Consider the following 21,347-nt stretch of genomic DNA (forward strand, 5'->3'; position numbering starts at 1 on the left):
CTCAAACTACGACCCCTGGAATGGATACGTGCAATGAACGTTTGTGTTGCTGCGGAGAGTCTCCCCTTCGGGGTCTTTTTGTGCAGGTTGGAGGGGAGCAGAAATTCCAACTTGGGGTCTGCTTCGGCCTTCTGGTGTGGAGCTTTGGGCAAAGGCTGGAGGGAAACGCCGCTGGTGACGAAGAGCCAGAGGGCGTTGTTCCAGTGGGACTGCATCATGGCCTGGAACTGATTGACCATCTCAGCCCGCTGAGCTTCCAGGCATCGGTACCTGGCCTTGCACTTCCACAGGTCTTCCCTCTGCTTGGAAAGTCTATGCTGCTGGTCCTCAGTGAGGTGCTTCTGCTGAGCTTCCTTCTTGGTCAGAACTGAGCCAGCTGTTTTGCCAAGTCTTTCTTGTGGTGGCTGCTTAGCTCCAACAACTGCTTCCTGTTGAGGCCCTAAGGAGCCTGGGAGGAGAAGCGAGGAGGGGCTGGGAGGGTAGGGGTAAGTAGAGGCTGGCAAGACGCCCCTCAACGTGAGTGACATTGAGTTGGCCATGCCCACCCAGTCACATGACCACCTCGCCACGCCCACCCAGCTGGCCATTAGGCAAATCATATTAGTGATCCGCGGGATTTAAAATTATGAATTTAGTGGTCTCTGAGGTCCGAAAGGTTGGTGACCCCTGCTTTAAGCAGCCTCATCCCAAGTCATGTAGGGCTCTAAAGGTGATAACCAGCTTCTTTAATTGCACCTGGAAATAAATTGACAACCAATACAGCTCTCCCCGCAAAAGAAGTGACACCTGTTCAAATATTGTGAATAATGAAACACGTGAATGGCATAGGTAGCCTGACAAATGAATTTTGAAAATACTTACGATCTGTAAATGTTTTTTTTATTTTTATAGGGCTGAAATTATTTTGGGAAACATTATCAAAAAGAAAGGCTGGAGGTAGGATGTTTTGTTGTTTATATGCTGTTTGTGTTAACTGTAGAATGGAGAATAATTCAGACTCGGAGAACTCTGCCAGCTTGTGCTTCTAAGGCTTTGCAGACCTGATCTCATATCCAAGCCTATTGCCTGGCTAATTCTGAGCTTCCTATTTCTGTAAGAGACCATAGAGACCAACTTCTACCAACTGCTCTATTGATGGTTTGCTTAAGAATCTGGAATACTTCCAATACCTTGCCCTTATGGAGCTAGGTAAAGTTTTGAAAATATCTTTAAATAACTATAAAAGCTGTGTTCCGCTCAGCTTTTCCAAGTTTCTATTTAGATTTATACAGGTTCCAATTTTATTGACATTGTCCTGATTTAATGCATGTGTCTAGGCATCTTTTCAGTTTATAGAAATGTAATCACGTAATAATGTTTTATAGAATAGAATAGAATAGAATAGAATAGAATAGAATAGAATAGAATAGAATAGAATAGAATAGAATTTTATTGGCCAAGTGTGATTGGACACACAAGGAATTTGTCTTGGTGCATATGCTCTTAGTGTACATAAAAGAAAAGATACGTTCATCAAGGTACAACATTTACAACACAATTGATGGTCAATATATCAATATAAATCATAAGGATTGCCAGCAACAAAGTTACAGTCATACAGTCATAAGTGGAAAGAGATTGGTGATGGGAACTATGAGAAGATTAATAGTAGTGCAGATTTAGTAAATAGTTTGACAGTGTTGATGGCCTTCGGGAAAAAACTGTTCTTGTGTCTAGTTGTTCTGTTGTGCAGTGCTCTATAGCGTCGTTTTGAGGGTAGGAGTTGAAACAGTTTATGTCCTGGATGTGAGGGATCTGTAAATATTTTCACGGCCCTCTTCTTGATTCGTGCAGTATACAGGTCCTCAATGGAAGGCAGGTTGGTAGCAATTATTTTTTCTAATTAGTTCTAATTATGCAGTTCTAATTATCTTCTGAAGTCTGTGTCTTTCTTGTTGGGTCATCTACAGTCATGTGACAATTTTTGTCAGTCTTTGCCTTCACAGGCAAAGGGAAAGGAGGGATGTTTAAAGGCCAAATCAGGGGTCTCCAAACTTGGCAACTTTAAGACTTGTGGACTTCAACTACCAGAAGCTTTGCTGGCTGAGGAATTCTGGGAGTTGAAGTCCACAAATCTTAAAGTTGCCAAGTTTGGAGACCCCTGGGCTAAACCCATTCTTTTACTTTTTGTGAGGGCATTGATGTAGGTACCTGTCAGAATTTGCTTCGCCTTTGTGCAAGCAGATTTTAAAAGAATGGTACCCTTCAGCTTTACCTTTTTAAAGCCCATTGACTTCATCCCAGTTCAACTATTTGAAAATGTGCCAGGATATATCCTTCCCAGAGTGCCTGTCTGAAAGTACTACAGGTAGGGAGGTGCAGGCCATTAAAAATTTGCTTCTTTCTGCTGCCAATTTGTGCAGAGTAGTTTTTCCAGACCAGTACGTTTTTACTGAATTTAAAAATAATAATCTGTAGAAACACTTGCCAGATTAAAACAAAGGTGGAAATGGAATTCACTTAATCTCTTTCATTTTTTTAAACTTTAGAAAGCCCAACATGCTGTGTGCTTTATAGAGAGATCACAGTCTGGATTGTCAGTCATATGACAATTCAGGGAAACATTGAAGAATGGAAGAAATTTCTCACTCTCTTTTTGAAGGAAAAAAGCCAAAGTACATAATATAGATCAAAAATGTTTTCAGGTGCCTGATACAAGCAAATGGCTGAACTGTTATATTATTTGAGATTCAGGTGGTTTTTCTTCCAAGATCTTGAGAGATCAGCATGTATTTTAGATATTTGTCATGATAAGGTATCTCTGTTTTCTCAAATCTCTCATATTATGGATGTTTTCTTAAGAAAAGAATTAGACTGAGCATTCAATAACAACCCTATAACTTTAACATGTAGAGGTCATAATGTTAGCAATTGCACTAAATCTTTTAGATGACTTTCTGTTCAGAGACATAACTTAAATTGGCAATGTAGGAGGTGAGGCTGCATTAGGAAAAACAGGGACTACAATGGTATTTCTTAAGGAATCTGTTTTGAACAAAACTGAAATTTCATTTGCTTTGTTTGTTTAGGAGGTCAAGTCTGGTCATTACAACAAAGCTCTACTGGGGTGGAAAGTAAGTACTATATACTGTTATTTGCTACAGAAATAATGTATTTTCTAGTTTTTGTGTGTGTATTTATATAGTACATGCTTATATCATAAGTATCAACATGACATGGTACTATTATATTACATCTTGGTTGATGAAGGCACTAATTTGGCTTCTTCCAAAAAAATAAATAAAAAATAGGCAAACTTTTTGATTTTAAAACTGGTTATTCTCTCAGTAAATGTATTTGGAGAAAATGTCAGATATTGGAAAAAGAAAATTTATTGAACATGCTGTTAATTAGAGGGATGCCATATTCTCTCCAGTTTATCATTCTCCCTTCAAAGGCCCTTTTTTGAGTAGTCCAAAACCGGGACTTAGCATGATCTGTACGCCACTTAAAGTCTAGATTTGTCTAGAGAACATTTGTTAAAGTTAAATTTTCGCACAAAGCACAACTTTAAACTAAAACTTCGGACTTTAAATTTTATAATCCGATAATCATGTCTATTTTCAAAAGGTAACACAAATGCAACATATTTGGCAATGTAATATTTCATTTGAAGATTGAAATACGTGAATCAAACATGGTACTGAATTGAATTGTATATTTAACACACAGTGTGCTGTTTTAAACTCAAACCATAAACTTGACTCTTTGTCCAGAGTCCTAGAAATGTTGAAATACTGACAAAAAAGATACTTCTCTTGAACACAGAAATATCACAATAAAACATGGAGTATTTCTCCATTTGTACCTAACCATAGCTAAACATGGCCTATTGTCCGAACATCCTTTCTTCCTCATATAGTTGCTTTTATCTCATCCTGTGCATATCTGAGGCAATTTAATATTATTCTTGGCTGTTCCCAGCTCAAAATAGTGGGTTTTTTCCCCCTTAAACAAGCCATGGAAGCTTTACTACTGTTGCAATCTGACCTCCTTTATATATCATTCAATCAAAGTTACTTTTGAAGCTTTAGGCTGGTACATGCAAGCATCTTCCTTTGCCCCTACTCCCTGTTTCTTGTCCTTCAGGCTCATTCTTTTGGGGGCTGTAGGAGAGTGTGAATGCTTCAAACAAGATAGTTTCAGGAATTCACCAGGTCTCCAATTTGATCTTTAGATTAGCAGTAGCATAGAAGTATGAAATGAGCCATTCCCTTTCCCTTAATTCAATGGTCCTCTGACTGAGGTCTACAACTAAATGTTAGTAGAAATCTCACTTGTCTGTCAGCTGTTGTATGATATTTCAGAAGAACCCAAACCAGTGGTTAAAATTAGCCTTCACATCTGACAGATACACTGGGGATACTGGCTGGCTGGGAGGGATGGCATTGGAAGGGATGACCTGAGGTGGCGCAGTGGTTAGTACTGCAGGCTACTTCAGCTGACTGCTAGCTGCAGTTCATCAGATAGAATCTCACCGGCTCAAGGTTGACTCAGCCTTCCATCCTTCCGAGGTGGGTAGATTGAGGACCCAGATTGTTGGGGGCAATGTGCTGACTCTAAACCGCTTAGAGAGGGCTGTAAAAGCACTATGAAGCGGTATATAAATCTAAGTGCTATTGCTATTGCTAAAGGGATAGGACTAATTATCTACAGTACATAGACTGGAAGGGGTGTCTTCACTCTCCATGTATTTCATGGTGGAGCAGAAGAATGAGTTTCTGATGAAGCAGTGGGAAGATTGCCTAATAGACCTTGGGAACACAGCGGAAATTACAGGGAGAAACCGACCATTACAGAACAGATTCTTGAGTCCTGTGAAGGAGAAAAGCATGAGGAGTAGACTCAGAGTAACTTCACCTTAAATCACACAAGGTAGAAGTTGCATGGGAGATTGACTTTGGTAGGATTTTGAAATTCTATTACTCTACTAGCAATAAATATCTTTTTTTTATAAAAACCAAGTGATTTTTGCTTCCCAGCTTCCTCCCAGTATCCCAGGAGTGTTTGAAGTGACACCAATAAAATGTCAGCATTTTGCAAGTAGAATGTCTTCTCTTTTACATATTATCTTAGACATTCTGAACATTAAATGATAACCACATGTCTTCCTCGGCTGTTTCTTAGTTGCATAATTTCAACTGTAAGGCCTTTGGGGAACAGAATTTTCATCCATGTAATACTTATTATCAGTTGGGGAACAGGATAGATGTGAATAATAACTTTTGCAGAAATGAAAGCGTTTTATTAAATGTAAGAGGGTTAAAAATATCTGGCTCACCCATGGGCATAAGCTCAAATCATTTCCTGCAGCAAAACCAAATCAAGACCATTTTCTTTCATTAGAATTGAGCCCAGCTTGCTCTCATGTACACTCTTTTCCTCACTTGCCCTCTTTCTTCCCTTACATACAGATAGATGAAAAAGGAAAGCATTTTTTCCTCTTTCATAGAGCTGACATCCAGTTTTTACTGGTTAAAATTATCTTCAAAGTGCCAAAACCAGATTCAGAATTCAGAAACTAAATTATTCGAAGTTGAATGGCTTTTGCTTTTTTAAAAAATATTTCATTTAGTCAAAAACAAAACAAGGGGCATCCTAAAAGAATGCCTATTGTTGGAAATACACCATGATCTATAGCAGGGGCCTCCAACCTTGGCAACTTTAAGCCTGGCGGACTTCAACTCCCAGAATTCACCAGCCAGCTTTGCCGGCTGGGGAATTCTGGGAGTTGAAGTCCGCCAGGCTTAAAGTTGCCAAAGTTGGAGACCCCTGATCTATAGACAGCCGAGAGCTTCAGTACTGTATACCTTTTACGAGTTTATCAAGTTTTGATTTAATCAAGTTATGTTTATTATTAATTCAATTTATATGACCATCCATCTCCATATAGTAACTTGAGGGGGCTAACATCACTTAAAGTCATAATGCAAATTAAAATACCTATTATGAAAACTGAAGCAAGAAGACAATCTGCTGCAAAGAATCTAATGTGGTGCAGTGATCAATCCAACCCCAATTTTCAAAGCTTTCCAAAAAGCCGGCAGGATCAGGGCCAGTCTAATCTCAGGATGGGTGGTGGGTGGTTTGATGGATTCCAAAAGGGCAGATACTACAACAGAAAAGACGTGCTTTGTAGAAATGTGAAGGTTGAGCTTGGATTGAATATGAAGTCTACTGGAGAGATCAGAGTAGAATTTCTGGGAGAATTTGATGAGTTAAAGAGTTGGTTTGCTTATTAGAGATGCAATGCAGAAACATTGATTTTTTGCATCTTTTATCCTATTGAGCAGTAGAGACATTAGGAGTAGAGATAGCAAGCAAGGAATTCCATTTTAGTTCCTTCCTCCCTTCCTCCCTCCCTTCTTTCTTTCTTTCTTTCTTTCTTTCTTTCGTTCTTTCTTTCTTTCTTTCTTTCTCTTTCTCTTTCTCTTTCTCTTTCTCTTTCTTTCTTTTCCTTCCTTCCTTCCTTCCTTCCTTCCTTCCTTCCTTCCTTCCTTCCTTCCTTCTTTTCTCTGACTAGAAAATGCCTCCTAAGATCTTCCTTTAGCTTGTTTTCCACAGGAAAAATGTAGAGAACCTGTTTTCGTCTTTCCTCCTATATGAGTACAGAAAGTTAAAAAAAAACCACAGGGTTTCTGTCAAGTCACAGAATCTTCTGAATAATTTTACTGACATTTTTGTACTTTAAGCATTTGGCTATAGATATTTTTCATGAGTTCATTTCTACTGATATGTGTTGTTCTGCTAAATTGGGACCCCAGTGAACAAACTGAAAGAGTCCTTCAAATTATCCATGAAACGTTCATCACTGGGTGAAACTGAACACCATATATGTAGTTAAATATTTATAACCGGCACTATATTAATTATGTTCCTCAGTTTCACTGTTTTTCTTCTCTATGTTCCATCTGGATTGCCTGTGATTTTGATTTCATAGCGACTCGATTTCTTTAGGTTGGAGATTTCAGAACCTTCCCTCATTGTTGAATTGGAATTGCTAGAAATAACACTTCAAGAGTAAATTGGAGAGTTAAAAGGAAAGATTTAAAAGATGATTTGCGTGTCAGCTCTGCTCAAAGCTATATTGGCAGTTGCTGGATCGACAGTTGCTTCATCAGAAGAAAATCTTCAGCCTAGTTAGCCACTATGAAACTATATACTGTATAATGATGGGGTGGTGGCACAGGTGTACAATATACAATATAGTCTAGTGAAGAGAAGGAGCAAGGGAGACATAACAGTGTTCCAATATTTGAGGGGCTACCACAGAGAGGAAGGGGTCAAACTATTTTCTGAGGCACCCGAAGGCCAGACAAGGAATAATGGATGGAAATTGATCAAGGAGAGGTTCAACTAGAAATAAGGAGAAATTTTCTGATAGTGAGAGCAATCAACCAATGGAACAGAAGTTGCCTTTGGAAGTTGTGGGAGCTTCATCACTGGAGGCTTTCAAGAAGAGATTGGACTGCTATTTGTCAGAAATAGTGTCGGGTCTCCTGCTTGGGCAGGGGGCTGGACTAGATGACCTATAAGGTCCCTTCCAACTCTGTTAATCTGTAATCTATATGTCCCTAGCTAGGGTAGGTGTGAAAAGAGTTAGATTTTGAGGATGGTCTCAAGAATGAGATCAAATGTTGTCCTTTTTTCCTACCAATGCCTTCTCAAACAGCTGCTCTAAAAGCTCATTTGAACCCTTTGACTTTCGTTAAGGTATATTTCAGAAGAACCCCATCTCCCATTTGTCCTGCTTATTCTCCTTCTATTCCTCAGCATCCATTCCTCCCGTCAAAGAGAAAAAGTTTTGTGGATTCCACCCTAAGCTCCAGACAGAAGAATCATTTTTATTTGGCCAGATGCCAGTTTGGGAACAGAGGAGGGTGAGGAAAATGAAGATGCTGTTCCTTCTTTTCATTTTGGGCTGGAGCTGCTTCAAACTTCTCTTCCCCCCTGCCCCAGCACATTGGGGTGTTTTTTTTACTAGAAAGGAGAAAAGCAGGCAGAATATGCAGCTTTGCCTTTAATTTCTAGGAAGTCTCTGGAGCTGCAGAGAGTAGGAAAAAGTGAGGGGATTCCCCTCAGATCCCAAGAAAGACCCAACTCCAATATGTACCCTTGTATGCAGAAACTTTCTAAACGGATCATCTCTTTTGCATGTGTAAAGGTAAAGGTTCCCCCGCACATACGTGCCAGTTGTTACCGACTCTAGGGGAAAGTGCTCATCTCTGTTTCTAAGCCAAAAAGCCAGTGCTGTCTGAAGATGTCTCTGCGGTCATGTGGCCGGCATGACTCAACACTGAAGGTGCACAAAGCGCTGTTACCTTCCCCCCAAAGTGATCCCTATTTTTCTACTTGAGTTTTTGACGTGCTTTCGAACTGCTAGGTTGGCAGAAGCTGGGACAAGTAACAGGAACTCACCCCATTACGCGGCACTAGAGATGTGTACATGCACACAAATACACATCCACTCAGACACAAGTGTGCCTTTTATTAGGCCTGCAGGAACATTCATTATCCACAATTAGCTTCCTGAATGGCTACATTTGTTCCTTTTATTGTGGCCTTTATTTTTCCATCAAGATGTCAAACAATTTTTAAAATATTTCATTTTTCAGTGTTTTAATGAGCAATGCAATAACACAACATGGCAAATAAAAAAAAAAGATGAAACAAAAGCAAAAGAGCAGATGACCCAATATCAGCTGAAAATTACCAACTCAGGGAAATCTTTTTTTTTTTTACCTTTAGATTTGAATCCTGCCCTATACCCATTTTTTATGATGTCAGAATTTGTAGTCGGGGATTTTAGATAACGATGATATCCCTGTCACACTTCTTCAACACATGAAAAATAATTAAAATGTACTAAAGGCAGTATTGTTGCTCTAAACTCTACTCAGGAAAAAAGAAAGGCGGAATCCCAGAACTTGGAAGGGGTCATTTTAGTCTTATCAATTCTGCAGTGTGCAATGACAACAGTCAAAGCAGCCGCCAAACTGTGATAGAAGCTCCGTCTGTTTTGTGTATGTTCTCTCTCTGTGTGTGTGTGTGTGTGTGTGTGCGTGTGTGTAGGGTCCTCTGTGATGCCTACCATCTTGACTTCAGATACCCCTGAAATTACAGCATTGTTGTGACCCAGGTTCCTGGACCCAGACTCCTGGACTCGGATGATTCAGAAAGTGAGGGAGAAGACCTGGCAAGCCCTGCTTCTCTTGAGCCCTCTCCCTCCCTGGCACCCACTCAAAGGGAGGAGGAGGGGCCGGCAAGGCCTGATTCTCTGGAGCCTTCTTCTGATTTGGCAACGCCCCAAGAACAGTTTTGGAGTGATGCAAGGCTGCGGAGGCGTGACCGGCGCGCACAGCGGAAGAGTTGGGACAAAGCCAAGTCATAATTGTCATGCAGTGACATCTGCAGAGACTATAAATAGGAGGCGGGACTTCCTGGTTTTTTGTCTTGGACAAAGCAATGAATTTGGGCGGGCAAACTGTATCAATGGAGGGAAGAATATATTCGTGAGTAATTCTGGCCTTATCTATAATTTCCTCGTTATCTCCAGAAACTTGGCAGGCCCGTGGGTAGACGTGGCCAGGACATGTATCTATGTAAATAAAAGGAGAAAAGGAGGCCTCTGACTGACTCTTTGCTGGGAGTATTGGGGGAGGGAAACAGAACATTTTGTCCAAGACCCTGACTAAAACATCTTCTACCAAAGATGGATCAGCAGCAGGTACAGCAGCAGTTACAGCAGCTACAAGCGGCTAATCAGCAGCTCCAGCAGCAAGTGGCTCACTTGGCAGGCCAACTTGCTGCCGGGAATGTGCCTGCAGCCCCCCCCCCATCCTCCCACTCCTCCTCCTCGTCGCAAGTGCCCGATAACCGTGCCGGATAAGTTTTCTGGGCAGCCTGAGATGTTCCCGACCTTCTTGGGACAGTGCCAGCTCTACATGGCTATGCGGCCAGAGGATTTCCCAGATGACCGGGCTAAGGTGGCCTTCGTGATTAACCTTCTTTCCGGCTCGGCTGCTCGATGGGCCACGCCTCTTGCTCCAGGACAGCCCCTGCTGGCGGACCAACAGCGTTTTGGCAGCACCTCGCACCATGTATGAGGACCCGTTCGAATGCTGACGGCAACCAGGCGCCTTAAGGAACTCCGTCAAGGGAAACGCCCCCTGCAGGAGTACATCGCGAATTTCGTCTTTTGTGCCAGGACTCTGACTGGAATGATGCAGCGCTGGTGGACGTGTTCCAGGAGGGACTCTCAGAGGAATTGCAAGACGAGCTGGCCCGGGTGGAGGCGCCGCGGACCCTCGACAACTTGGTGCCCCTTTGTCTCCGCCTCGATGCCCGTCTGCAACGGCGACCGTCCCGTCGCACCCCCCGGGACCCGCCGTCGACATCTGCACCCCCACTTCCTGCACCACCAGCACCCCGGGTCGCCCCACGTTTTGTAACCGCTGCGGAAGAGCCCATGGAGTTGGGAGCGGCCAGACCTCGCCTGACAGCCCAGGAGCGGAACCGGAGGCGCCAAGGGGGATTGTGCCTGTACTGTGGGGAGCCCGGCCACTTCGCCGCTTCTTGCCCCAGAAAGCGAAGTGGGGCACGCACGCCGGTCCCCGAATCACAGCGTGACCAATCGGGAAACGGAGCAGGCCCGACCTCGGGGAAACCCTAGGTCGGGCACGTACTAAGCCCCCACTGGACGTTGCGGAAGTAGACTCTGGGCCCCCTCGGCATCTGATTCTGGACACACGGATATGGTTGGGGAACCAGTCGGACGGGCTCCAGGCGCATGCGCTGGTGGACTCAGGGGCCACAACAAACTTTATGGACCAGGCCTTTGTGACCCAGTTTGCGGTCCCCGTGGTTCCGGTGGACCCTCCGATGCGGGTAGAGACAATTGATGGATGAGAACTGGTGTCCGGCCCCATTAAATTTGCCACCCAGCCTTTGCGCCTGGCTATTGGGGACCATGAGGAGGCGATCCAGTTTTATGTCACGGCGGACCTTCATTTTCCCTTGGTCCTTGGGTTAGCCTCGATTCGGACCCACGATCCTCAGGTGGCCTGGTCGCGGGGCGCCATCTCTTTCCGAGTCTGCAGTGCGTCGATCACATCCGCCACACCTGTGCCGGCCAGAACGTCCCCACCGCTGCCATCACCTTGCCTCCTGAGCTGGCGGACTTCGCCCGGCGTGTTCAGCGAGAAGGAGGCGGACCGACTACCCGCATCGGCCCTCGATTGCCCGTGGACCTTCTGCCCAACGCACCACTGCCTGTGGGACGCCTGTATTCCATGTCGGAGCCCGAGTTGGCCGCCCTCAGGGACTTCCTGGACAAAAACCTGGCCCGAGGTTTCATCCGGCCTTCAAAGTCCCCTCTCTCGGCCCCGGTCCTCTTTGTGAAGAAGAAGACAGGGACTTGCGCCTGTGCTGTGATTACCGCCGGCTAACGCCATTACGGTGCGGAATCGCTACCCCTGCCGCTCATCCCGGAGCTACTGGAAAGGTTGCGGGAGGCCACGATCTTCACCAAGCTCGATCTCCGGGGCCTACAACCTGGTGCGGATGCGAGAAGGAGACGAATGGAAGACGGCATTCGCACCCGATACGGACACTACGAATACACTGTCATGCCATTTGGGTTGACCAATGCTCCCGCCGTTTTCAGCACTTCATGAGCAGCGTGTTCCGAGACATGTTGGATCGGTTCGTGGTTATCTACCTGATCGACATCCTGATTTACTCCCGGTCCAGGAAAGCCACCTTCGACACGTCGGTCTGGTTCTGCAACGCTATGGAGCAACAACTCAATGCGGCTGGAGAAATGCGTCTTCTTCCGGACTTCCATAGAATTCCTCGGGCATATCATCTCGCCCGAGGCATAGCCATGGACCCATGTAAAGTAGAAGCTTTGTGTAGCTGGGAAGCCCTCGTCGGGTGAAGGATGTTCAGCGCCTGCTGGGCCGCCAACTACTACGGACCTTCATCCCGGGCTTTGCCACACTGACAGCTCCACTTACCCAGCTCCTCAGGAAGAAGGTTGCATTCGGTGGGGTCCCCGCAGCAAGAAGCATTCACAGCCCTCAAGAAAGCCTTCATCACGGAACCCGTCCTGAGGCATCCCGACCCGCTCCGGCCTTTTGTGGTGGAAACGGACGCGTCAATGTGGCTCTGGGAGCGGTGCTGCTACAGGCTCCGGCGAATGGTGGCACACTTTTCCCTGCGCTTACTACTCCCGGAAACTCAATCCTTCCGAGCGCAACTACACCATCTGGGAAAAGAGTTGCTGGCTATCAAGGCTGCATTCGAGGCTTGGCGACACCATCTGGAGGGCCCGACATCAGGTGGAGGTCGAGCGGACCATCGGAATCTCGAGCACCTCACCACAGCTCGGAAGTTGAACCAGCGGCAGATCCGGTGGTCGTTGTTTTGCCGGTTCAACTTCCGCGTGACCTACATTCCCAGCGGTCACAACCGGAGGCGGATGCCCTGTCCCAAGCCAGAGTACCTCTGCGCCAAGGACCCCTTCCTCCACGGACAGTGCTGCGGCAGAAGCCTTGGCCGCAGCACGGGAACCAGTGGACTTGCGGGCCCAGGTGCGAGGCGCAGCGCCAGGACGCCTGGTCGCAGCAAAGGAGAGCGGAGGTGGGCCCCGTCTCCTTGGACCTTGGAGGAGGACTTACTCAAGTTTCGGGGGCGATTATATGTGCCCACAGGACCACTCCGAGCCCTCGTCATGACCCAGTGCCACGGCAACCCTGCAGCAGGACATTTTGGGTTCTTCAAGACCCTCCACCTGGTGACACGGACCTTTTGGTGGCCCCGAGTGCGGCATGATATACATGCCTACGTGACATCCTGCGTACCGTGCCAGCAAGCCAAGACCGCCACGGGGGCACCTCCCGGGCTCCTCCAGCCCTTGCCGACACCCGACAGACCCTGGGGGGCGATCTCTATGGACTTCCTGACAGACCTGCCGCCGTCCTCTGGGTTCACCACGGTGCTGGTGGTGGTGGACATGCTCACCAAGATGGCACACTTCATCCCATGCCGCGGACTGCCCACAGCCGCAAAAACTTTCTCTTTCTGCAGCACATCTTCCGCCTCCATGGTCTACCGGACAGGGTGGTTTCGGACCGCGGAGTTCAGTTCACAGCCCGCTTCTGGAAGAGCCTGATGGCCGCGTTGGAGGTGCAGGTGTGTCTGTCGTCATCGCACCATCCAGAGACCGATGGGGGTACAGAGAAGGTCATCGGTATACCGGAACAGTATCTCCGTTGCTTCATCAACCAGCAACAGGACAACTGGGCTGACTACCTGTCCCTGGCGGAGTTTGCTTTTAACAACTCTCAGCACACCTCTACTCAGATGACCCCATTCTTTGCCAATGTGGGGTACCATCTGCGGCTCTTCCCTCTGGCACCACCGGACTCTCCTGTTCCCGAAACACAGACCTTCCTGACGGAATTGCATGCGGTCCAACAGTTGGTACGTCAGCAGCTGAATCGGGCAAAGGAGGACTACAAACGGTCCGCCGACCGCTCCCGACGGGCAACGCCCCCGCTGGCAGTTGGAGACCGGGTGTGGCTCTCCACCAAACACCTCCCGTCCGACCGCCCGGTAAAGAAGTTGGACCACCGATTCATCGGCCCGTTCCCTGTCGAGGCAGTCATCAACCCGGTACCGACTGACCCTGCCATGATCCATGCGGATCCACCCCGTTTTTCACCGGTCCCTTCGGGTTCCTGAGGCCACACCGAGTCCCCTTCGGTGCCCAACAGCACCCGTCACTGTCGCCGAGGGCGGGTCGGAGGAATCTGAAGTCCACAGCGTCTGAGACTCCCGCTGGCTGAAGGTCGTTTCCAATATTTGATCGCGTGGAAGGGATACGGGACTGATTTCTCCTGGGTAGATGCCTCCGGCGTTCATGCCCTGACCTGGTGCAGGCCTTCCATGAGCAGAACCCAGCCCGACCGCATCCCGATCGTCAGCCCGGGGAAGGGCCCTGCGGTGAGGATAGTGTTGTGACCCAGGTTCCTGGACCCAGACTCCTGGACTCGGATGATTCAGAAAGTGAGGAGAAGACCTGGCAAGCCCTGCTTCTCTTGAGCCCTTTCCCTCCCTGGCACCCACTCAAAGGGAGGAGGAGGGGCCGGCAAGGCCTGATTCTCTGGAGCCTTCTTCTGATTTGGCAACGCCCCAAGAACAGTTTTGGAGTGATGCAAGGCTGCGGAGGCGTGACCGGCGCGCGCAGCGGAAGAGTTGGGACAAAGCCAAGTCATAATTGTCATGCAGTGACATCTGCAGAGACTATAAATAGGAGGCGGAATCCCAGAACTTGGAAGGGGTCATTTTAGTCTTATCAATTCTGCAGTGTGCAATGACAACAGTCAAAGCAGCCGCCAAACTGTGATAGAAGCTCCGCCTGTTTTGTGTATGTCCTCTGTGTGTGTGTGTGTGTGTGTGTGTGCGTGTGTGTAGGTTCCTCTGTGATGCCTACCATCTTGACTTCAGATACCCCTGAAATTACAGCATCTAAAACAAAGGGCTGTCCCATCTCTGTCTTGGTTCTACTTTCCCATCATTCAGTTAAAATCTCCTTCCTGGACCTTGAATCTGTTACTCCACATTCTGCACTCTGGAATAATTAAGCCAGCCCCTGACTTTCTCTGTGATATTCTTTGAGGTATTTGAAGAATGACGTATTGTCTGTAGTTCTCCCTTCTGAAAGTTAACATGTCCAGCTGTTCTAATTGAGACGGCCTGTTGGGTTAGGATATGTTCTTGTCAACTTTGTGCCCATGTCTAATCGTTACCTTACATTGTTTGCATGATGTTTACATATTACATTTTATGAACTGCTCGAGAACTTTGCTAGGTGTCAGTGTACAATCTTCCCAGTTATGTGTTAAACTGACAGTCAATAGTATCCTTTTTCCTCTTTCTGAACATTGAAACAGCATTTGCCCGCCCGAGTCTACTGGCACTACACTAGTTCTTCATGATTTGTCAAAGCTCCTTTGGGAGATAGGAGGCAATTCACATGATTTTAGTGATATAAAATATGTTTCTTTTAATCTCAAGATTAAATCTGGCTCTTTCATTCTTCCATTTATAACCTGCTGTTGGAATGTATGCTCTCTTGTTGAAGAAGATTCAAAGACAAAATAGGAATTGATCAACTTCAGTTTTCCTTTGTTGTCTGTTCTTACTGTACTATCTTCTATTCTATTACTATTATAGTAGTATCTATTATTTTCTTTTTATTTTATTTTGAATATATAAAGGCACCAACCTTGGTTTTAACTTTCTTACACCTTCTCTACAATTCTAGATTACCAACTTTCTGGGTGACAAGGCCTTATTTTCATTTCTTTTGTTGAATCAATACCAAAGTAGAAAATGATGACAAAATGATTTATATGGAGAATTTTGTTACAAAGTACGATGGGATTTAATTGTTATTTGGAAGCCTTATAATTTGCAAGTGTTATTGCTTCTTGAACCAAAAATCATCCTAAATTAATGTCACACTATATATTAATATATTAGTTTGCTACTAGAATACTAATAATCTGAGGGGCTTCTCATAGATATCTTTGATATTTATTCCAAATAAAATGGAAGTTTAAATGTTCTGACTTTTAAAAAAACCTCTAAAATCCATAGTGAATTGCTCTTTTCCAAAGAATTTTGAATGAATCATTCGTCTCGAAGATCCGTTTCTATGCCTACTGATTAATTTTAACAGGGCATCTGGCTAACTTTGACACCTGTTAAATTTCAGCTTATCTTACGTTTTTAAAATATATATAGAGAGATAAAAGTCTCCTTCAAATCCAGCTTGACTTCAGGAAACTCCAATATGTTCATGTAATTTTCTTAAGAATAATATGCAAACAGCTTGCCATTCCTTTTCTCCAGGATGCGTTTTTTTTTAAACTCCTAATTTAGCCTAAACCTTATAATCTATGAGGTCTTTCTTTTAACTATACGATAAGCCTGGTCCAACCCTAGATAGCTTCTGAGCCAAGAAGTAGTCACCAGACACCATTAGGTGCTGACAAGTAATAGTTGAAGATCAAAACCAAGTTGAGTATTCTTTAAAACAAGAAGAAAGATGGCAAAAGAATGTTTTGTTGAGAAGTGAAATTGTGACAGGTTTCTTTTGAACTGGAGGTGTATTTTGCTATGCATGGGTGGCAATTGATACAGAAAAACAAAACAGTGGAGATTTTTATGCTTTACTATTTATAGTGAAACCTCTTACAACAAGCATTTACAACAGGTATATTCAACACAGTCCTAGTGTTCATCTGGTATCACATTTCCACCTAGAGACTATCCCCCCTCTCCCTTCCCCCACCAGCTCTCTTATTTTCTGTCCTTTTCTTTCCATGTCTTTCCTCTGTTTTTTGGCTTGTTGAGAAAGAATAAAAGAAAGGAACGGGCTGGACTTAACTGTAATGTATTCAGCATGGCATGAACTTTCTTCTGGATCTTCTCAGCTGAATGCCTACTGCTTCTCTGCTTGGAGAAGACCCTCTGGTTCTCTTCTTCAGGAAGAACCTCTCTCATAATCTTCTGTCCAGTCCTTCCCCCAAGATCAGGGCTTTGCCAATGACTGAAAAACTCCTCCTTCCCATTTTGGGATTGGCATGAAGATGTCCTTTCTCTGGATCTTCACTCCCTTCTTCCAGGAAAGTCAGTTATAGACCTGTAGGAAGTTAGCACCCACCCCTCTCCTAGAAGAATGAAATATTTTAGAAAATATTAAAAAGGGCAGAAGATTATATTTTCCTGGATAAGAAATGGAGAAACATGTTTTAAAAACAGAGCAGCTTCCTGCCTCCCCCGACCTTTGTCAATGGGTCAGAGGCAGAAACTCATTCTCCCCATGTTTGTCAATGGGACTATCAACTGCAACACAATACCTAGCAACAGAAACTCACCACATGTTTTTGTCTAACAGACAACAAGTGGTTAAAATTGGTAATGCTCTATCAAATCCTGTTCCTGTCAAGAGTGGCGTTCCTCAAGGTAGTGTTCTTGGACCAACTCTCTTTATAATATACATAAATGACCTTTGTGACCATATCTCTAGTAACTGTGTTCTCTTTGCTGATGATGTCAAACTATTTAACACCACCGAAAATACATCTACCATTCAAAAAGACCTTGACCATCTAACCGCGTGGTCTAAAATTTGGCAACTATGGGTCTCAACCAGCAAATGCTCGGTCTTGCATATCGGTAAAAAGAACCCAATCACTAAGTACATGCTTGATGGTCACTACCTTACAGACGACCCCCACCCTGTCAAAGACCTTGGAGTTCTCATATCTAATGATCTAAGTGCCAAAGCCCACTGCAACTACATAGCAAAAAAGGCTCTAAGAGTTGTTAACCTAATCCTGCGTAGTTTCTTTTCCAAGAACACCACACTGCTGACCAGAGCATATAAAACATTTGCTAGGCCAATTCTTGATTACAGCTCGCCTGTCTGGAATCCATACCATATTTCTGACATCAATACAGCTGAGCGTGTCCACTCCTCCGCAAACAACAAAATACCTTATTCCACCAGACTTGAAATCCTGGGGTTAGAAAACTTGGAACTCCGTCGCCTTCGACAGGACCTGGTTTTAGCTCATAGAATCATCCGTTGTAACATCCTTCCTGCCAACGACTACTTCAGTTTCAACTACAATAACACAAGAGCTACCAACAGATTTAAACTTAATATCAACCGCTCCAGTTTGGATTGCAGAAAATATGATTTCTGTAACAGAATTATCTGTGCTTGGAATGCATTACCTGACTCTGTGGTCTCTTCTCATAACCCCAAAAGCTTTAAACAAAATCTATCCACTGTTGACCTCACCCCATTCCTAAGAGGACTCTAAGGGGTGTGCATAAGAGCACAAACGTGCCTACCGTTCCTGTCCTTTTGTTTCTTTCCATATATATATATATGTCTTTGGTTGTTCGGGTTTTCTCCCGTGTAAAATTGGAAATGTCTTGGCAACGTTTCGACGAAGTCTCATTCGTCATCTTCAGGCTTCAGCTTCGTGCTTCTGGGAGTAATGTGTTCTTCTGGGAACATTGCTCCCAGAAGCACGAAGCTGAAGCCTGAAGATGACGAATGAGACTTCGTCGAAACGTTGCCAAGACATTTCCAATTTTACACGGGAGAAAACCCGAACAACCAAAAACCTACATACAAACACCCATGAAAACCTCAGAAAATATATATGCTTATACTTCCTTCTTTCTCCTCATATATTTGTTTATACATTATATAATCTTTTAGTGTTATGCTTGTATATATTGTTTTGACAAAATTAAATAAATAAATAAAAAAATGACACCTGGGAAGATTACATCAGCCAGCAAGGCTAGCTAAGACCCCCACCCCATGAGAGTCTGACAACCAATCAGGATACTCTTCCTGTGCCCCAGAAAGTTCAAATCTCAGAAAAAGCATAAAGCCAGGGAGTGCACAGGATCTCAGCCCTTTTCTGTTCAGGAACTCAAGCCATGTGATCAAGCCATGTGAAGATTAAACCATCTTTCCAAGCAGTCTCCATGTTTCCAGTGTCTTTATCCCTACTTGGAACAGAACCCAGATGTTTCTTCCAACAGACCTTTATTCTCCTTTTCTGATCAGGAAATAACAACTGTTCTGCACACGCATATAACTTTACTTTCCAATTTTCCTCTTCAGTCAGTCAGTCATTTCCTATCTTTGTTGGCCCAAAAATACTTTCACAAAGAATAGGACTTTTTAAAAATTTTCTTGAAAACATTTCACTTCTCATCCAAGATGCTTCTTCATTTCTCAGAACTGAAGAATTGAAGTAGCTTCTTGGATGAGAAGAAAAATAAAAAAAAACATATTTGAGGCAGACTTGACCTGGATGACTAAGAACCTCATAGACGTTCCTGCCTTTATTATTTTTATAAATAAATCAAGGCTTCTTCTCTCCTGCCCTCTTTCTTTCCAGTTTTGGTTAAACCAGTAGCATACCTCCTAGCAACCGAGGAGGTGGGTGTCTCTCTAAGGCTCTAGTCCACAATATATACCAGGCTAGATCAAAGGTACTGCTATCTCTGTAACTCCTCTCAACAGCCTGGTCAGGTCATCAGCCATCATGTCAGCACAGTTGCCCTTCAAGAGCAAAAATTAAGCTTTTTCTCTCTTTTTCCAATTCCATTTAATGACTCACAGTAGCAGAACAGCAGTCAGACCAGGCCACAAAAAATCATATACCACAGTTGCTTGTCAACATATATGGTACTCAGTGGTGGGATTCAAATAATTTAAGAATCGATTCTCTGCCCTGATGACTGGATGGGTGGGCGTGGCCAGTGTGTGTGACAGGCAGCATTCACGTTCCTGCACTCCCTTGGGAGCAAAAACGGCCCGTGGGGGGAACGCACCACTCCCCGTACCCGGTTTTGGGCCTTGGAGGCCTCCCTGAAGCCTCTTGGGAGAGAAAATGGGGCGTGGGGGGGTGCTGCACACACACCTGCGCCCCATTTTGGGCCTGGGAGGCCTCCCTGCACTTAGCTGGGAGCCAAAATGGGGCACTTGAGGACTCCTGGATGGGGCAGGTCAGGAAGGGGCAGGCCCTGACAGCAATTTAACTACCAGTTCACCCAAACCGGCCTGAAATGACTGAATCTCACCACTGATGGTAGTATACTTTATCCAAGGGCATTATTATTAATAAAATATTTGATATTGTTTTTAACAAATAATTTTCCATACATATGAAACATATGAAAATAATGTGTACATTTTTTGCAGAGCTGAAACAGAAAGAGGACTTTCAAGGAAACACATTATTGAAGGTATTTGCCTATTTATTTATATAACTGTTTATAGGTTCCCCACTTCAGGGATTCATGTTAGTTTGCAGGCAACTAAATGAAACAAGAACTCACCATTCCTATTCTGAATATAATAATGCTTTATATTTTGTACTAAAGTAAACTGCTACAACAATCAGTTACATTATTTTTGTACAGTAATACAAATGAAGGACCAGGGCTGAGAAATAAATTGAAATGAAAGCTTAAAGCAGTTTTGAAGATGCACATTTCCCCTGGAACTAAGAATGTTTTGAGTTGCCTCTGCCTCCACATTTTCCAAAACTGCACTGTAGCATATTTCTTTTTTTTCTACGCAAAGTAGTCAACCATTCTATAGATCCTATGCAGTGTAGTGATTACATTGTTGGACTCAGGTTTAAGTTCACTGTAACCTATGGAAACTAATCAGATAATTTTCAGCCAGTATCTAACTCAGCCACTATAAAGAAAGAATATTTCCATGTAAGTCTCCTTGAGCTTCTGGAGTACGGGTGTCAAACTTGTGTCATCATGGCGTCGTCACGTGATGTATCGGGATTTTTTTCCCCCTTTGCTAAACTGGGCGAGGATGGGGCCAGCACGTGACATGCCCACAGGCTGTGAGTTTGACACCCCTGTTCTGGAGAAAAGGCAGGATATCGATATAACTTTAGCAACAGAGTGGCCAATACCTGGAATTCACTACCTGACTTTGTGGTTTCTTCCCCAAACCCCCAAAACTTTAACCTAAGACTGGCTACTGTTGACCACACCCCATTCCTAAGAGGTCTGTAAGGGGCGTGCATAAGCTCACCAAAGTGCCTACCGTCCCTGTCCTAATGTTTTCTCTATTTGTATCTATTTTATGTATTCAATTCATGCTTATACTTATATATATTACCTAACAGGTTCTTGACAAATAAGTAAGTAAGTAAGTAAACTAGCCAAATAAATCTCTGACACCCATGTGAGATCATCAGGAACTGCCTTCTCATTTATGTTAAGATTAAACTTTCCATCAGAGGAGTATTCAAGACGGTTCTTTGTGTCTTACCCTTATCATAAGAGAAGAAAGAGAATGGTAATCAGGTCTAGATGGTTAGGCTGCAATTCCCATCATTCCCAATTCTAGCCAGTTTGGAGGAGGTAGTTTGAAGATCCCATCTTGATACCTATTTTCTTTTGATGCACCATATTAAAGGTATATGTTTATTATGAAGTGATTGTAATTAATATGTAATTCTAATTTATTCTTCTATTTTGGGTATTCAATTTGTGGAAAGTCTTCAATAATTTCTAAGTGTGTGGAAATATACTTTGGGGACTGGGGATGTGCAAATAAATAAATCCTAAACCAAGACTCGTATCACTGTGGCATGACCTTGATTAGATGTTGCCTCTCTGCAACTGCTGAGTGCCAGCACCTGGATAGCTCCTAAAGTTAATGCATTGTA

The 21,347-nt window shown here is 44.2% G+C and overlaps 1 protein-coding gene across 3 annotated transcripts in view; it reads left to right on the forward strand.

The window, feature by feature from the left end:
• KCNAB1 (potassium voltage-gated channel subfamily A regulatory beta subunit 1) overlaps positions 1–21,347 on the forward strand; it is a 193,127-nt gene that overhangs the window by 135,321 nt on the left and 36,459 nt on the right. For all 3 annotated transcript variants that reach the window (XM_058188530.1, XM_058188531.1, XM_058188532.1), the window contains exons 5-7: positions 892–936; positions 3,069–3,113; positions 19,850–19,893. In XM_058188530.1, coding sequence (XP_058044513.1) covers positions 892–936; positions 3,069–3,113; positions 19,850–19,893 — 134 coding nt within the window. The remainder of the gene's footprint in view (positions 1–891; positions 937–3,068; positions 3,114–19,849; positions 19,894–21,347) is intronic.

The sequence above is a fragment of the Ahaetulla prasina genome, chromosome 6 (assembly GCF_028640845.1).
Source record: "Ahaetulla prasina isolate Xishuangbanna chromosome 6, ASM2864084v1, whole genome shotgun sequence".
In the NCBI taxonomy this organism is placed as follows: domain Eukaryota; kingdom Metazoa; phylum Chordata; class Lepidosauria; order Squamata; family Colubridae; genus Ahaetulla; species Ahaetulla prasina.